We start from the raw sequence: 18928 nt of genomic DNA on the forward strand, positions 1-18928 counted from the left end.
AGACAATATGTATGAAGTGCCTAGCATAGTCCCTAGCTCAAAACGATGCTACCAACTTTTATTGCTTTTTAAATAAATTTGACCAAGTATGGGTGACCTTAATTTTACTGAAGTACTGAGGTTAAAGATCCAATTATTTTTCTTAAATTGTGATGGAAAATTGGAATCTGGAGAACAGGCATAGAGTTATCTTTTAAAAGGAAGAATGGTCCCCTACACCCTCAGGAGTTATGAAATACATGAAGTTATTCTTACATGATCTTGATGATCAGGTTCTTCAAATAAGCCTTTGCAAAGTGAATCCTGTTTTTCCTGTTTAGTGTATGCTAATATATCCTCAGGTGATTGAACCCACTCCTTTTCCTCTCCCCCCAGGAAATTAAAGTTCCATGAGAACTTTAAGGTCTTCCTAATTACAGTACAGTTTAGGTCAGACTGGCAAAATCCTAGTGTGTATGGCGCTGTATTAGACACTAAAGTTGCAAAAAATGGATCAGACATAATTTGTTTCAAAGATCTCTAAGTAGAAGATAAAACTGAACCTAAAGATTCTTTTAACTTCCCACAAAATAACAATTAAAAAAAAAAAAAATATATATATATATATATATATATATATATATATATTAGTTGTAGTTGCACACGCACACGGTACCTTTATTTTATTCATTTTTATGTGGTACTGAAGATTGAACCCAGGGCCTCACATGTGCTAGGTGAATGCTCTACCGCTGAGCCACAACCTCAACCCCACAAAATAACCATTTTTAAGAAGATATTTTTTAGGGCTGGGGATGTGGCTCAAGCGGTAGCGCGCTCGCCTGCCATGCGTGCGGCCCGGGTTCGATCCTCAGCACCACATACAAAGATGTTGTGTCCACCGAAAACCAAAAAAAATAAATAAATATTAAAATTCTCTAAAAAAAATTAAAAAAAAAAAAAGATATTTTGTAACTGGACAATGGCATGCTCCTATAATCCCAGCTAATCAGGAGACTGGGGCTGGAGGAAGGCAAATCTGAGGCCAACCCGGGTCATTTGTTTGGATCCTGTCTCAAAATAAAAAATTTAAAAAGCGTCTGAGAGCTTAACTTAGTGGTAGAGTGTTTGCTTATCATGTGTGAGACCTGGATTTGCTCCGGAACCACAAAAAAGAGGAGTGTTTTGTTTTAACAAGAAATACTGAACTATCACTACCTCCAGGTTACAGAGTCTTGGGCCTTGTTTGTCATCACATTTTTTCCCAGAGCTGAACACTTCCTATTGCCTCTGTCTACAAGGATCAGTGCTGATGTAGGTCTGATAAGGCCTTCACCCTCCCTCCTTCCCAGCCAGAACTCCCCTTGCCAGGAAGTGGCTCACGTCTCTAATCCAGGTAACTCAGGACGCTGAGACAGGAAGACATGTTTCAAGGGCAGCCTGAGAAATGTAGAGAGATTCTGTCTCAAATTTTTTTTTATTTTAAGTTTAAAAAAAATTTTTTTTTAAGAGAGAGTGAGAGAGGAGAGAGAGAGAGAATTTTTAATATTTATTTTTTAGTTCTCGGCAGACACAACAAACATCTTTGTTGGTATGTGGTGCTGAGGATCGAACCCAGGCCGCATGCATGCCAGACCGCTTGAGCCACATCCCCAGCCCTTAAAATTTGTTTTAATTAGTTATATATGATGGTATTTTTTATATCATACTTAGAAGGGATATAATTTCTCATTTTTCTGAGTGTACCTGTTGCAGAATCATTGGTCAAGCAGTCACATATATACATAGAGTAATAATGTCTGTTTCATTCTGCTATCTATCCCCATGTCCCCTCCCCTCCCCTCCCATCACTTCCCTCTACCTAATCTAAGGTATTCTTCCCCAGTTTTAAAAAGGGCGGGGGATGGGTTGCAGCTCCAAGGCAGAATGCGCCTGAATTCAGTCCCCAGTACCCCTACCTCCCCAGACACCTACAAAAAAAAAAAAAGCACTAATTTCTTATCCTCCATGCAAATGATAACCTATAGTTTAATTGAAAAACAAAAAAGGTAGCAGCACAAGGGTTCAGCTGAAGCTGGTCGCCTGGTTTCAAATGCCAGCTTTGCCACTCCCCCCCAGCATAGCTGAGGTGGTCACACAAGGTACACTCTGTTGTGTGACCACAATTTCTTTACTGTGCTTTGTTGTATGTTGGTTTTAGAATTTAAGAATCTGTGAACGGGGCTGGGGTTATAGCTCAGTGGCAGAGTGCTTGCCCAGCACGTGTGAGGCACTGGGTTCCATCTTCAGCACCACATGAAAATAAATAAATAAATATAATATAATATACGTATGGTGTTCACCGACAACTAAAAAAAAAATTAAGAATCTGTAAACGACTTGATCTGGCTTATAAGTGGGTGGAAGTTTCTCATGCAGAACAACGTGATGTGCTTAGGACCGCATTTCAGTGTCAGGATTCCCTACAAACAAGATCCAGTGGATTCATATCATATACCATACTAGTATAAGATAATCAGCAAATTCTTACTTCATGTCAGTTAGATACATGAATGTGGTTATTAATTTTTCTGGAAAAGTTTTTATTTTTCCACAAGTTCTTGATTACTCTCCCCTGCTTCCTGGATACTACATTAATTCCATAAACACTCATTGTTTACCTCCTGTTTTTCTGGCCACTCTGGTCTAGCCCTTTAATTCTGCTTTGCCTAAACATTGCTAATGGAGGTATTTAAGACTACATCCTAACCCAGGCACTCTGGCTCAGGCCGATAAGCCAGCTATTCGGGAGGGTGAGGCAGGAGGATCACAAACTCAAGGCCAGTTTGGGCAATTTAGTGAGAACTGTCTTAATTAAAAAGTGCTGGGGATGTAATTCAGGGGTATACTGCTTGCCTGGTATGCACCAGGTTCTGGGTTCTACCCCCTGTACTGAAAAAGAAAAAAGCTATGTCCTACCCCTTGTACTGAAAAATAAAAGAAAAGCTATGTCCTATGTTAATAGATTTATAATTTGTGGTTCATAAACCCTGGGGTCTTGGAGTTCCTTTCAGGAAGTCTGCAAAGTCAAAACTATTTTGATAGCAATGTTAAGGCACTGTTGGCCTCTGCCTGTTGACATGTGCGGTGAAGCAATCATGCAACAGAAGCAAGAACTGAAGGATCTGTATTAGCATCAGTGAAGTCATGGGCCCAGAACTGTATGAGCAAGCTTCACATACACTTCACACTGTGTCTTGCCAGGCACAGTGTCAGAAGCCTGTAATCCCCTGACTTGGAAGGCTGAGGCAGGACGATTGCAAGTTCTCAGCCAGGCTCAGCAGGTAAAGACCCATTCTTAAAACTTTAAAAAAGTAAAAAGATCCCATCTGATTCAAATGTATGATATGTCAAGATCATTGTACTGTCATGTGTAAATAATTAAAACAAATTAAAAAAACTTAAAAAAAAAAGTAAAAAGGACTTGGGGATGTAGCTGAGTGGTGGAGTGTCTCTGGGTTCACCACCCAGTACCACAAAAGTTCTTGATGTGATTTTCCTGTTATATAGTATGAATGGAAACTAACTAATGTGCAACTGTTCCCCCCAGCCCTGCCTAACAAAGTAAATTTTCTAAGAAGACTGGATGCTGTGCACTTCACCCATGCCTATCACATATGTGATAGCCCGACAGTCACTTCACTCACTGGGCCTCAGCTCTCTCACCTATAAAATATCATATGCCAAGAAGACATGTGGGTCAGGGGATCCTAATCTTAGATCCCCAAATTCTAGTAAATTCATGGATTTACTAGAAATCTCAATTTGGTAAGTCTGGAATTGGATTAAAAGGTAGGACTACATTCTACCTCTGACATTCTGAGCATAGAGAATCAAGAACTCAATACAAAAATCATCTTCAGAAAGTTAACTAATCAGACCCCACTCGACATTCTCCTCTTTTGCTTTGTTAACAGCATCATTTATGGAGGTGTGCAAAGCTTTTCAAAAAATTTTTTATGCTTTTTTTCTACAGGCAACTTAAAATGCAAACTAATTCATTAAAAAATTTTCAATGCTTAGAGAAAAACACAGGAATCAAGGAAGGAAACTGGAGGACTGAAGAGTTATAGCATTGGGTTCCAGTTTGACTTTGAGCTTTGGGGCAGCTAAAGCAAAAAAATGTCAAGAAGTTCTCTGGAGGTGCAGCTCAGGGGCAGTGTGCTGGCCCTGGGTTCATGCCCCAGTACCTCAAACAAAACAAACAAAACTGACGGAAGAGCAAAAATCGGTTCCCATGATTAAATCTTAACTCTGAATGCAAATGCTACACCTCCATCCAACTCAAAATTTCTTATTATATGTCCTGTAAATACGAACAACCATATTTACTACTGTATAGCTGCTCCATTCCCAGGCAATCATAAGCATTATATTGCTTAGAAAACAACTCAGGGTTACATGGATTATCTGGATCTGGATGTGGAATTGGCCAACCATGGCCTGGGTCACCACCTGTTTTTATACAGGTACATGCTGCAAAGTTTTTACTGTGTTTGTGTGTGGGGGGGGGGGTTGGGGCGGGGACTGGACATTGAACGCAGAGACATTCTACTACTGAGCTGCATCCCTATCCTTTTTATTTTGGGACAGACAAAGAATTACCCAGACTGGCCTTAAACTTGCCAATTCCTGCCATAGCCTCCCAAATTGCTGGAATTACAAGTGTGTGCCACTGCATCTGGATGGCTTTTACATTTTGCAGTGGTAAAAATAAATAAACAGGAAGACTATTTTGAGACACATAAAATCGAAATTTCATTTCTATAAACAAAATGTTATTGGAATAAATACAGTCATGTGCATTCGTTTACGTACGTCTGTGGCTGCCATGTGTATTGCTGCCATCACTTCCTATTGTTGCAAAAAAAAAAAAAAGCTACAAGGAAAATATCAGGAGAAGAATCTAATAAAATCCTACAAACTCTTCCCAAATGGTGAATATGTTTGATAAAAAGCATTTGCTTAGAGACGATATCAGTATTTGGCAGTACCTAATTAAAGTTGAATATTTTAAATATCATGATAGATCAGCATTAACACGAGTGTCTGCAACAGATTTTGATGATAGGAAACACAAACTTTGAACCCCAATTAAATGTATTATCCCTGGAAAAGATTCCATTCCTCTCATTAATAGAATCATATTAGAAGCAATTATCAGTAATCTCAGCAACTCAGGAGACTGAAGCAGGAGGGTTGCACATTCCAGGCCAGCCTTAGAAATTTAGAGGCCCCAAGCAACTTAGCAAGACCATGTCTCAAAAGAAAAAAAATGTTGGGGATGAAGAAGCTCAGGGGTAAAATGCCCTTGGGTTTAATCCCCAGTTCAACAACAAGGAAGTCTTCTACTACTAGCAATTTCATGGGATTAAAAAGGACAGATAGAATTTTTGTTTGAAGAAAGAAAAGCCTAATGTTAATAGTTGATATTTCTTCTTTGTTCATACTCTTCTCTTAAGTTACAGAGATGCTTTAAAGATGTTGATGATTTAGAGAATCTCTGCTACACACAAGTACCAAAATTCACCCTCAGCTCATTCTGCTCTAACACACCTACTCAGAACAAAACAGAAGAAACAGATGAAACACTATTCACTTTGGCTACTCTTTTAACTGTTGAGTGCTGACAATACCTAGAATACCAAGAATTCCTTACCAAATCTGTGTTGATTTCATGATTTCATAGGAAATCACATCCTTCCCTTTTTCCTTCAGACCTTTGTATAACAATGATTTTTGTTTGTTTGTTTGTTTGTTTTCTTAATATAGTGAAGATTGGACCCCAGGGGTGCTTTAGTTGGAGACACAATTATAACCCTTTTCATTATTTTGATACAGGTACTCACTACATTGCCTAGGCTGGCCTTGTTCTTGTGATCCTCCTGCCTCAACTTCTTGAGTCACTGGAATTATAAGTGTGTGTCACCATGGCTAGCAGCACAATGTTTTTTCTTGGTACCAGGGATTCAACCCAGGAATGCTTAACCAGAGCCACATCCCTAGCCCATTTAATTTAATTTTTTTTTAAGTTGAGTCAGGGTCTTGCTAAGTTGCTTAGGGCCTTGCTAAGTAGCTGAGGCTGGCCTTGACTTGTGATCCTTCTGCCTCAGCCTTCTAAGTTGCTGGGAGTACAGGTGTGTGCCATCATGCCCAGCTACCACAATGGTTCTTAAACTTGGCTGCACAAACAAATTCAGAGACTGAAAAGAAAGAATATGATATTCCATGGAAATGGAATCTGGAAACAAGCAGGAGTAGCAATCCTTACATGTTCAAAAGCAGACTTGAAGCCAAAATTAGAAGAGACAAAGAAAATCATTAGCAAAGGGAACAATTCAGCAAGAAGATAAAAGGATTATAAATATTTATGCCCCAAAGTCCATGTACTTAACTACATAGCACAATCACTACTTGACACAAAGGGACTGGTCGGCTCCATATAATAATAGTTGGGGACTTTCAAAACCCCGATCTCACTGAAAGATAAATCATCCAGACAAAATTGAACAGTCAGAACAAAATTAAACTACCTCATAGATCAAATGGAATTAACAGATATCCACAGAATATTCCATCCCACATCAGCAGAATACTTCTTTTTCAACAGCTCATGGAATGTTCCTGCAAAATTGATCTTATATTAGGCTATAAAGCAAGTTTTCATCAAGAAAAAAATAATTGGAATAATTTCTTGCATCTTTTTTATAACTTTTTTTTTTTAGAGAGAGAGAGGGGGGAGAGAGAGGAGAGAGAGAGAGAGAGAGACAGACTTTTTTAAATATTTATTTATTTTTTTTTAGTTTTCGGCAGACACACCATCTTTGTTTGTATGTGGTGCTGAGGATGGAACCCGGGCCGAATGCATTCCAGGCAAGCGCGCTACCGCTTGAGCCACATCCCCAGCCCCAATTTCTTGTATCTTATTAGAGCATAATGAAGTGAAATTAGAAATCAACAGCAAGAGAAAGTAGAGTATATGAACACATGGAGACTGAACAATGCATTTTTTGTTTGTCTGTTTTGGTACCAGATATTTAACCCAGGGGTGCTTTACCACTGAGCACACCCCCAGCCATTTTTAGTATTTTTATTTATTCTGAGATAAGGTCTCATAACGTTCCTGAGGCTGAACCTGAACTTGTGATCTTCCTATCAGCTTCCTGAATCACTGGGATCATAGACATGTACCTCTACACCCAGCAACATGCATTCTCTGAATAATCAATGGGGCATTGAAGAAATTGGGGGAAATAAGTGAATGGAAATACAACATACGATGGCCTGTAGGACACAGCAGAGGCAGTTCTAAGAGGGATGGTATAGCTATGAGTGCCTACATTAAAAAATCAGAACAGGGGCTGGGGTTGTGGCTCAGCTGTAGAGCACTTGCCTAGCATGTGTGAGGCATGGGGTTCGATCCTCAGCAACACATAAAAATAAATAAAATAAAGGTATTCTGTCCAACTACAACTAAAAAAAAATTAGAGGAAAAAAACCCCACAAGATATTTTTATTTTTTATTTTATTTTTTAAAAATATTTATTTATTTTAGTTCTCGGCGGGCGAACACAACATCTTTGTATGTAGTGCTGAGGTTCGAACCCGGGCCGCACGCATGGCAGGCGAGCGCGCTACTGCTTGAGCCACATCCCCAGCCCAAGATATTTTTAAAAAATCAGAGCAATCCCAAATGAATAACCTAATGGTGCATCTCAAGAAAAACAAGTACATATCAAACCTAAAATCAGTGGAAGGAAAGAAATAATAAAGATGAGAGCTGAAATTAATGAATTAAGAGACTAAAAGCACAATACAAAGGATCAGTGAAACAGCCCTGGTTCTTTGGAAAGATAAACAAGATTGAAAAATGTGAGCCAAACTAACCAGAAGAAAGCGAACACTCAAATCAATAAAATCAGAGACAAAAATGTAGATATTACAACAGATCCCACTAAAGTCCAGAGGGTCACTAGGGACTATTTTGAAAAATTATATTCCAATAAATTGGAAAATCTAGGTGAAATGGATGAATTTCTAGACATGTACAATCTACCAAGAGTATATAAAAAGTCTTAACAGACCAATAACAAGCAATGACATTGAAGCAGTAATAAAAAGCCCTGGGCTGAATGGATTTATGGCTGAATTTTACCAGACCTTTAATTACTGACACCAGTGCTCTTCAACCTATTCCAACAAACAGAAATGGAAGAAATGCTTCCAAACTCATTCTTTGAAGCCAGTACCATTAGAAAAAAGACACACTTGGACAGAAAATTGTAGACCAATATCCTTAATGAATGTGCACCAAAAAGTCAATAAAATGCTTGCAAACTGAATTCAATAACACATTAAAAACACCATACACAGTGATCAAGGTGGTTTCATTCCAGGGCACAAGGATGGTTTAACATACAAATCAATGAATATGATGCAATACATGTACAGAATCAAGGACAGAAAAATCACGTGATCACGTCAATAGCTGCAGAAAAAACAAAATTCAATGCCTTTTCACAATAAAAACCATGAAGAAACTAGAGGTAGAAGAATTAGACCTCAACATAATAAAGGGTCTATGTGACAAACCCAAAGCCATCACCTTATTAAATGGAGAAAAACTGAAAGCCTTTTCCTTTAAAATCAAGACCAAGTCAAAGATGTTTACTTCACTACTCCTATTCAACATAGTATTGACATCTTTTTTTTTTTTTTAAGAGAGAGTGAGAGAGGATAGTGAGAGAGAGAGTTTTTAATATTTGTTTTTTAGTTCTCGGCGGACACAACATCTTTGTTTGTATGTGGTGCTGAGGATCTAACCGGGGCCGCACACATGCCAGGAGAGCGCACTACCGCTTGAGCCACATCCCCAGCCCCGGTATTGACATCTTAATCAGAGCAATTAGATAAGGAATAAAAAGGAGGGGATATACAATTGGAAAGGAAGAAGCCGAATTTTCTCTATTTGTAGATGAATCAATCCTGTATTTAGAAGACCTAAAGATTCCAATAGAACACTTTTATTTTTATTTTTTTAAATTTTTTTTTTAAAGAGAGAGAGAGAATTTTTTTTAATATTTATTTTTTTAGTTCTCGGCAGACACAACATCTTTGTTGGTATGTGGTGCTGAGGATCAAACCCGGGCGAGCATGCTACCACTTGAGCCACATCCCCAGCCCAATAGAACACTTTTACAGCTGATAAATATATTCAGCAAAGATTGAAAGAATAAAAAATCAATATACAAAAACCAACATAGTAGCTGGGTGACGTGGTACACATCTTTTTTTTAAATTTTTTTTTAAAGAGAGAGTGAGAGAGAATTTTTAATATTTATTTTTTAGTTCTCGGCGGACACAACATCTTTGTTGGTATGGGGTGCTGAGGATCGAACCCGGTCCGCACGCTACCGCCTGAGCCACATCCCCAGCCCGACGTGGTACACATCTTAATCCTAGCTACTCCAGACACTGAGGCAGGAGGATCACAAGTTTAAAGCTAGGCTGGGCAACTTAGTAAGACCCTTTTCCAAACTAAAGAGTCTGGGGCTTATAGCTGGGCAGTAGAGCACCCTAAATTCAATCTACTGCAAAAAAGAAAACAACAGGGAAAAAACCAAAACCAACTCAATATCTGGGGTGAGGCCAGAGCATCGAGTTTATGTTTTAACTCCCCAGATGATTCTAATTGTAGCATCACTTTTATTTATTTATTTTTCAACTCCCCAGGTGATTCTAATTTGTAGCTAGGCTTGAGATCTATTTGGAACTGTAGTTCTTACAGTGTCTCCTAGACAGCCCACATCTTTTTGCGTGTGTGTGTGTGGTACTAGGGATTGAACCCAGGGCCTTGTGCATTCAATGCAAGCATGTTACCAACTGAGCTATATCCCTGACCCCCACATCTGTATCCTAGGAAATTTCTGGTTCCACACCAGATTTACTGCATCAGCTCTGGGGATGGGATTCTGGATCCCTCTGGTACAGAAATGGGGTGTGTGTGTGTACTAAAGGCTTTAGGTGGTTCTTATACAGCTAAAGTTTAAGAACCACTGACTCTAGAGAGGGGTACTTCTTAGAATTAGACATACTTTTATTACTCTTTATGTAATTCATGTGTATTTGAATCTGGTGATATAGCTCAAAGATTCTGACTCAGTTTGGATGCAACCTGGGATTCTGAGTTTCTGACAATCTCCCAGATGCTGCTGCTAATCTATTCAACACACTGAGTAGCAACTTCTTTGTGGAATTATCCATGTACCACATAGAAGTAGATGGTTTCACCTGTCAGTCATAGGTTTCTGCACAAATTACACTTTTGTGGTTGTTTACTGCTGAGGGCCATTGCCAAGTAGGAATGACGCATCGAAATTTCCTTGCCAGCGTACCCCATGTTGCTTAGAGGACATTCGCTGGGACATTGCATGTATGCTTTAGTAAGGTGACCTTGCTCAAGGACCAGGGCGGATCTGGGTTTAGAGCTGATCAGGTTTTAGGGAGTATCCCGTCCTTGGGTTTAGGGAAGTTCCAGGTTTAAGGTGTACCCTGGGGGGCGGGGAAATAGGGCGTATCCTGCTGCCTCAGGCAGGCTGGATCCTTGAGTTCCCGTTGAGTTCTTGTGAGATTCAGAAAGTTTTTGGAAAAAAGCCTGGTGGAGTAGGTGAATTGGGCGGCGGCAGAACTGGGATTTCCCCAGAACGTGTGTGTAGAGGCCGGTGTGAGTTCGGGAATAAAGATTTGCTGTTTGAATCTACAAGGTGTGTGGTGGCTCGTGATTCTGTGCCCAGCCAAGACTGCAGCAGTTTACATTTTCTTCTCTGGACACTAGTTCTTTTAATACTTAAGGAAATCTTTTCAGGTTTTGGTCTAAAATTTTGAGCTAGAACTGTTCTCAAAATCCTTCATAGTCATTGGTTTCCCCTTGGATAATGGCTGTAAGAATATTCCTAGAATTAGGCTGTTGTGATGGTTTGGATTTTAAATATTCCCCCAAAGCTCAGGTGTTAAAGGCTTGGTCCCTAACTGACAGTGCTATGGGGAAGTGGGGGCCTAGTTGGAGGAGGTTAGCTCATAGAGGGTGGGCCCTGGAAGGGAGCATTGGGACTCCAGTCCCTGGCTTACCTGTTTGCTTCTGGCTGTCATGAGGCAGTGCCGTTTTCCTCCACTATGATGTATTGCCTTGACATGGGCCCAGTGACCCTGGACTGAAACCTATGAAGCTGTGAGCCAAAATAAACATTTCCTATTCTTAAGTTGGTGTTTCTCAGGTGACTTGTCATAACGATGTAAATTTAACACAATGTACCTCTTCCCTTTGTTTCACCTGCCATAATCTTTTATGTCTGAACTCAGATTCTACAGCATCTCTACCCAGACTCTATTCCCAGCCTAACTAAATCCTTGGTTAATTGATACCTCTTCATTTTAATTGTTCACAGTATATTTACTAACATAAATGTAATTAGATCCAAGACTGAGTGAAAAAACATTGATAAGTATGATGTCAGAATGCTTGTTTTTTTTTTTTCTCAGAGTTCACACACCATGTAGAAAATTTTCTAGTTACTAATCCTGCTCTGCTATTCCCTTGCTATTTCTGCCTCACTATACAGATAGAGTAAGGGGGAATATGTATACAATTCAAGCTTGGGCATATTATTCAATCATGACATTGTTTTCTGTACTTGAAATAATACATCTCAAAAAAAACCAAATAATTTTAAAATAGGCTTTTATTATGAAATACAAAATATTTGCAAAAATTTTAAAATTTCAGTTACAGTGTTAATTTAATAATCTTTGAGAAAGCACCACATTAAAAAGATACACTCTTAAGAAATAATCTAAAATGCATATGCTTAATAGTAATTATAACACTGGCAAAATCATGAAATCTGGCTTTTTTTTTTTTTTTAACAGTGCTGGAAATCCAACCTAGGTCCTCACACATGGTAGGCAAGTGCTGCACCCCTGAGTTATCCTCCCAGTCCCAGAAACTTTTCCCCAGTCCTATTTTGTATTTTATTTAGAGACAGGGTCTCACTGAGTTGCTTTAGCACCTCGATTTTGCTGAGGCTGGCTCTTAACTCGTGATCTTCCTGACTCAGCCTCCCAAGCCACTGGGATTATAGGAGTGCATCACTGCACCCGCCTCAAACACTTCTGAAACATTATGTATACCAAATAAAAAAACTATGGGTCAAAATTGGCCTGTGTGGACTACCAGTTTGCTACTTGGGTCTACATGAATTTCTGACATTTCATGTACCTATTTCTCAAATGGAAGACAGTTCTTCTCAAAGACTATATATAATATATTCATATACGTGTGTGTGTGTGTGTGTGTGTGTGAGAGAGAGAGAGAGAGAGAGAGAGAGAGAGAGAGAGAGACAGACAGACAGACAGACAGACACACAGAGAGAGAACTTACACTACTTTGCCGGGAGCAGATTAAAAATTCTAAGGAAAGATATCTTGCTCTTTGAATTAATCAATTTAGGCAGTTACATGAAAATGTTCTTGAAACATCTGGTTGAGAGATGAAATTTTTAAAATGAACTTTCACATTTTATTTGGGAAAAATCAGCTATGCCTAAGAGTTAATTAAAGCTATATCAAAATTTCATTCTTTTACCTGTAGAGAAATCACACACCATAGTATGTTATTGCTTAATAAGAAATATTTATGTGAAAAAGAATAAAGTACTGATTTTACTAAAGCCATTGTCCAGAAAACATTTGATCGTATCACATTACTACATACATGGTACAGAAAATCATTGCAATTCAGTTGTCAGTAAATTTAAATTTCATCTTTAAAGGGTATTTTGTGGAAGAACTTCAGGAGGTTTTATACTTTCACTTAAAACTGAAGATTCTAGTCTGAACATTTAAAATTGCCTTAGCTAACAGCTGTGCTCTGTTAGTGTGTTTTATAGAAGTCACTACTTAGTCTGCCATCAATGAACTCACATTAATAATTTTTAAATAGTTGTAAGAATTAAGTTGATGAAGTATTACAGATAAAATCTTTAAAAAGGCTGCAAAGGCACATTTTAATTCATCTATCCTTACTAGATTAAATACATATTTTAAAATAATTTGTGACAACAAAGATTGCAAATAAACAAAACTTAAATACATTTACTCTAAACCTTCACACGATACCCAACAATATTTTCTATAACATTTTAGTTTTCTGCTAAAGAAGTTAAACATAAGAAACCACCAAATCTAGCCATATAATCCCCTACAAAAAATTAGTAACTATAGTATATAAAGTTTTTCTACAAAATGAGGTTTCCATAGGACAACTCAATTTTATTGTGATTACTGAATTCTGAAATTAAAGTCAAAACTGTGAGATATTTTGGGCTAAAGTCAGATGTTTAGCAAATTGAAGATTAGGAATACAAGAAAATGTTAAGAGTAAGCATCAGTTAATGCAATAGATTAACCATTTCCATTTTTCATGGATTGAAACTCTTTTCAGTATTGGGGATTAAACAGGGACATTCTACCACTGAACAACATCCCCAGTCCTATTTTTGAGACAGTGTCTCACTAAGATGCTGAGGCTGGCTGAAACTTGTGATTGTCCTGCCTCAGCCTCCTAAGCAGCTGGTATTACAGGTGTATACCACCATGTCTGGCAAAGTGAAAATTTGGCACGATTTTCTAACCTAATTTTTGGTAAAATTTTAAAGTCTAGCCCAGTGAAATTCATCTTATTTATAATTCAGCAATCACTTTAATTATTAAAAAGCACTTGTCTACAAAGCAGTTAAGATTTTTAAAAATTCAAAGGTAAGACTGATTTTACACATCACAAGTATTTCTATGGCAGAAAATTAACTAGAGTTGAAAACAGAAGTTCACTACGCATCAAAAATATGCACATATTTCTCAAGTTAATAGCAGAAATGTCATATAAGGGCATACAGTACAGGTTGATATATAACAATCTGTTTGTTTTAGCAATTTTATTAAAAACTTATAGGTTTGGGGCTGGGGATATGGCTCAGTGGTAAAGTATTTGCCTAGCATGTGTTAGGCCCTGAGTTCAATCCCCAGCACTGGAAAAAAACAAAACAAAACAACATGTTCCCATGGATACATTTATTTTAAATTAATAAATTATTCATAATTGAAAATATAAAGTTTTCATAAACAGTTATAATAGACTAGATATTGAGCATATGGGATTCCCACAAACAGAAACACCATACTTTAAGATTATTTAATTCAAACATTGTTTTAAAATTACTGAAATGTATTTAGAATTTATAGGTGACTGATCTGTAACACTGAATTCCAGACTCCAGTGCTGTCTGCTTGTTCTTCACATTGTCACAGGATAAAAATTTCTCTTGTAAAAACTGCTCGCTGATTGCATAACACAGTGATCCAATCAGTTGGCATATTTACGGAGGAAGCGGTCAAATGCATCATAGATGGCTTGTCTAAAATTAAATATGGAGGAAAAGCTGTAAGTAATTAGTAAAATGAAGTGGGGGCAGACAACCCCTTTACTGAAAGTATTTCCAAAATTATCTGTGGTTCCCACACTAATTTCCTTTCCAAACAGCTGCAGAAGAGGCAGGGATCAGGTGGAGCAGGGTTTGCATCCATATAACCTACACAATTGGAAAAACCTCAGATGTCAACTGCTGATGTCTCCAGGAGCATCTTTTTCTAAAGCACTTTTTAAAGCAGATGTAAGTGGTAAGATAAAAACTGGTGTCTTTTCATTATCTTTTTGTCACTTTGTTGAAAATTAATTATGTCACTTTTCAGAATGTGGGATTCAATGTATTTCAGATTATTACTAAGAACATGTTCCTGGCAACTGATTTTTTTTTTAAAAGACATAGATGGGCTAGTTTAGGAAAGTAGATACATATTCAAGGGAATGGGGGCCATCTCCATAGATGCCTTTGGGGTAAAGCAAAGAATACACACTCAAGGGAGAATGCCAGCTCTCTTCAGAGGGGGAGAGAGCCTGACAACCCATTCCAGAATCAAAAGCCCGACTTCCTACGTTAATTAATTTATTTTGAAATTTCAATTGAAAAGGAATTGGCAAATTGTTCTGTCTCCCATAAAACATTTTGAAAGCTTATTTGGGGCTTCCCTGCTATTGTACAATACATTTTCACTACAGAATATCCAGAAAATCTTAAAATATGGAAAGGAGAGAAAGTCATATAAAAATTAAGAAATCACACTGATTTTACATCCTACTTATTTAAGCATTATCTTTAAAACTGACAGCCTGTTAATTGGTTGACTTAATATGTTGGGAACAGTTTTCTTTTCAATAATGGGAAATGAACTCAAGAGTGCTTTACCCCTGAGCTATATATCCCAGCCCTTTGAATTTTCAGACAGTGTCTAAGTTGCCCAGGGAGTCCTTGAACTTGCTGTCCTGCCTCAGCTTCTGGAGTTGCTCGGATTACAGGCTGGGCAACCTGGCCTGCTTTAGTTGTTTTTTTCTTTTAAATATTTATTTTTTAGTTGTAGTTGGACACAACACCTTTATTTTATTTATTTTTACGTGGTATTGAGGATCAAATCCAGAACCGAACATTCTAGATAAGCGCTCTACCGCTGAGCCACAACCCCAGTCCCCGCTTTAAGTTTTGGCACAACTGGTGGGGGGCAGGAGGCTAAATGCCTTCCAATTTTGAGTTTTTACATCCGACTTGGACTATCTACTATTCCTAATGTCTTTTGGTCATGTTCCCATTTAGCTACACTGAAGAGTAAAGGAAATTCAATACTGCAAGCATATGGGCCCTCTGCATTCACATACATATCAGAACTTAAGACTTGAGCAATCAAAGCAACCCTAGATTGTTACCAGAGGGTCATTAGAATACTGGATAGATGGTGTACTCACTTACCAACTGACAAGAATTCAAATGCTGAATGGGTGTTTTAAAAAAATCATTCTATAAAAAGAAAAGTTTATTATGTTCTTCAAAATATTACAGAGTTGAAGAATTAGTCTGTACCTCAAAAAGGTGACCTCTGTAAGTTGGACTTGGTAAGCAACAATGTACAAAAAATTATTTCTTAGGTAAACAAGAGCTAAACACTTCACAAACAATTCTATTATATAGCTACCCAGTTGGCAGTCTTTTGTTTTTTTTTTTGTTTTTGTTTTTTAGTTGGAGATGGACACAATACCTTTATTTTATTTGTTTATTTTTAAGTGGTGCTGGGGATCAAACTCAATGCCTCACGCATGCTAGGCAAGCACTCTACCACTGAGTCATAACCCTGGCCAAGCTGGAAGTTTTTTGAAAGCTTGTGTACAAGGCACTGATCTAAGGACTTACATGAACTAATTTACTAACTAAATCACTAATTTATCATTAGTGATAAATACATTCTAATAATATATTTTATGATCAAATGTGGATAGAAGTGAAAATTATGCAGGATATCAGGAAATTAAAAGTTCTTGTAAATTATAAAATAGTAGATTCAGGTCAGTAACATTAAAATCAATATTTCACTCCTCATTTAAGGTATTCACTTCTAACTAAAAAACTTTGCTAGCCTGGCGAAATGGAGCATGCCTGTAAGTAATCCTAGCAACTCCAGAGGCTAAGGCAGAAGGTTCCAGGCCAGTCTCAACTGAGCAAGGCCCTAAGCAGCTTATTAAGATCCTATCTCAAAATAAAAAATAAAATGGGCTGGGGATATAACTCAGTAGTAAAGTGCCCCTGGGTTTAATCTCCAGTACCCCAAAAGAAAACAAAAAAACCAATGCTAGGCTATTTCACAGATACTCAGGTCATTCTGAAAAAATGCTAGAGTGGAATGAAAAAAGTTCTTGAGACACCAAAACAATTTCTACAAAACAGTGTTTCTTCCCATACCCGAAAACACTTTCCCATTGATACATATAGGTTTTTTCTTTTTTGGACTAGGGATTGAACCCAGGAGTGTTCCACCACTAGTGTTCTAGCCTTTTGTTTTTTGAGACAAGGCCTCGCTAAGTTGCTGAGGCTGGCATGGAACTTGGAATCCTCCTTTCTCAGCTGCCACAGAAGCTGGGATCACAGGCTTGAGCCGCCATACCTGGCTCAGCCATTGACAGAGGGTAAAACCTCCCAATAAAGCCTGCTTCTGGTAGTCATTTAGGCTTTCTATCCCAGTTCTCTAGAAGAAAAAAATAAAATAAAAGGACACAATGGGAAAGAGGGAAAAATACCTCAATGTGAGGTTTGTGGAAGGTAAAAAGGAAGTAAGAGGACTAAAATATACCAAAACAAAACAAACAAAAATTTTTTTTTTTGTATTTAATGAGGAAAAAATACCTGAGACCAAACAAGCAGCAAATAACAAATCATCTTACCTGAAAAGTCCTTGTTTAAAAAGATAAGCACTAATATGACCCCCTTCTAGGTATCGGATTTCACAACCAGGCCAAATTTCTTGTAGACTCCGAACTCCTGTTCGTGGGATGTAGGCATCCTCCTTGGCTTGTACCACTATAATGAGGCTTGGGTCAACTGGAACTAGGTATAGGGTTTTACATGTTAAAAAGCTTTAAGATTTTTATATAAATACCCTAAAACATATTAGAAAATAAACACACCACACAGTACAGTAAGTGAAACATCAGTCAAGTTATGACTTTTAAATTAAAAATCAACCATAATGTCACCATTACTATGATAATTCTTTCTAATACAGTGAGATAAATATTCCAAGGATATAAAATCCAGTGTGTTTTATTTACTTTATTTTTTGGGTGCTGGGGATTGAACCAGGACCTCATGCATGAAAGCACATGCTCTAGGGGCTGGGGATGTGGCTCAAGCAGTAGCGTGTTCGCCTGGCATGCGTGCGGCCCGGGTTCGATCCTCAGCACCACATACCAACAAAGATGTTGTGTCCGCCGAGAACTAAAATAAATAAATATTAAAAAATTCTCTCTCTTTCTCTCCCCCTTTCCTCTCTCTTTAATAATAATAATAATAATAATAATACTCATTTTAAAAAAAAAAAAGAAAGCACATGCTCTAGCACTGGTTAATACCTTAGCCCCTCCAATGTATTTATTTTATTTTATTTTTTTGCAGTACTTGGGGTGGAACCCCGGCTCTCACACATGAAAGGCAAGTGTTCTACCACTGTGCTATATCCCCAGCCTTTTAAAAATATTATGAGGCAGGATCTTTAAGGTGCTGAGTCCAGCCTCAAACATTTGATCCTCTTGCCACAGCCTCTGGAATAGCTGGGATGATAGGCATGCACCATGGTGCCAGGCTCCAACATATTTACAAAAAAAAATTTTTTTGTAGTTGTAGATGGACAGAATACCTTTATTTGATTTGTATATGGTGCTAAGGATCGAACCCAGTGCCTCACACATGCTAGGTAAGCGCTCTGCCACTGAGCTACATCTCCAGCCCCTCCAACATATTTTTTATTTTTTGGTTGATCACAGCTTTTTTGTTGTTGTTGTTACTGGTGATTGAACCCAGGCATGCTTTACCACTGAGCTAAAGCCCCACCTTTTTAAATTTTTATTTAAAGACAGGGTTTCACAAAATTGCTAAGGCTGGCCTTGAACTTGCAATCCTATTGACTCATCTTCCTAAGTGGTCCAATTGTTTTTTGTGTGGTGTCAGAGATTGAACCCAGTCCAGCACTCTATCAACTGAGCTATATCCCCAGCCCTCCAAAGTATTTTTTAAATGAATAGTCCCTTAGATTTTCATGAATAAAATATGATGCATTTAAAAGACCAATTTATCTTGAAGAACACTTTCTGAAGCCAACAAAAAAGTATACCTTTGAAAATACAAAACTGTAAAGCATCCTTAAATACATTTCACAAATATTTACACATTAGGACATCTTCTCAATTTTATATAAAAATTAG

At 37.9% G+C, this 18928-nt stretch overlaps 2 protein-coding genes and 1 long non-coding RNA gene across 9 annotated transcripts in view; 1 reads left to right on the forward strand and 2 right to left on the reverse strand.

Annotated features, from left to right (window-relative positions):
- MFSD8 (major facilitator superfamily domain containing 8) overlaps window positions 1-18928 on the forward strand; it is a 93328-nt gene that overhangs the window by 8279 nt on the left and 66121 nt on the right. The gene's annotated exons all lie outside the window — the stretch shown is intronic.
- ABHD18 (abhydrolase domain containing 18) overlaps window positions 14128-18928 on the reverse strand; it is a 37458-nt gene continuing 32657 nt past the window's right edge. For all 6 annotated transcript variants that reach the window (XM_081303689.1, XM_081303688.1, XM_081303687.1 and 3 more), the window contains 2 exons: window positions 17393-17555; window positions 14128-14486 (listed from right to left, as the gene is read on the reverse strand). In XM_081303689.1, the coding sequence (XP_081159815.1) occupies window positions 14435-14486; window positions 17393-17555 (215 nt within the window). In that variant the 3' untranslated portion in view covers window positions 14128-14434. The remainder of the gene's footprint in view (window positions 14487-17392; window positions 17556-18928) is intronic.
- On the reverse strand, window positions 17640-18924 carry LOC308654386. The gene is made up of 2 exons (XR_014023254.1): window positions 18070-18924; window positions 17640-17842 (listed from the first exon to the last, which is right to left on the reverse strand). It is a non-coding gene; the product is annotated as an uncharacterized lncRNA (long non-coding RNA).

The sequence above is a fragment of the Spermophilus citellus genome (genome assembly GCF_964194105.1).
Source record: "Spermophilus citellus genome assembly, chromosome: 8".
NCBI classification, from domain to species: Eukaryota; Metazoa; Chordata; class Mammalia; order Rodentia; family Sciuridae; genus Spermophilus; species Spermophilus citellus.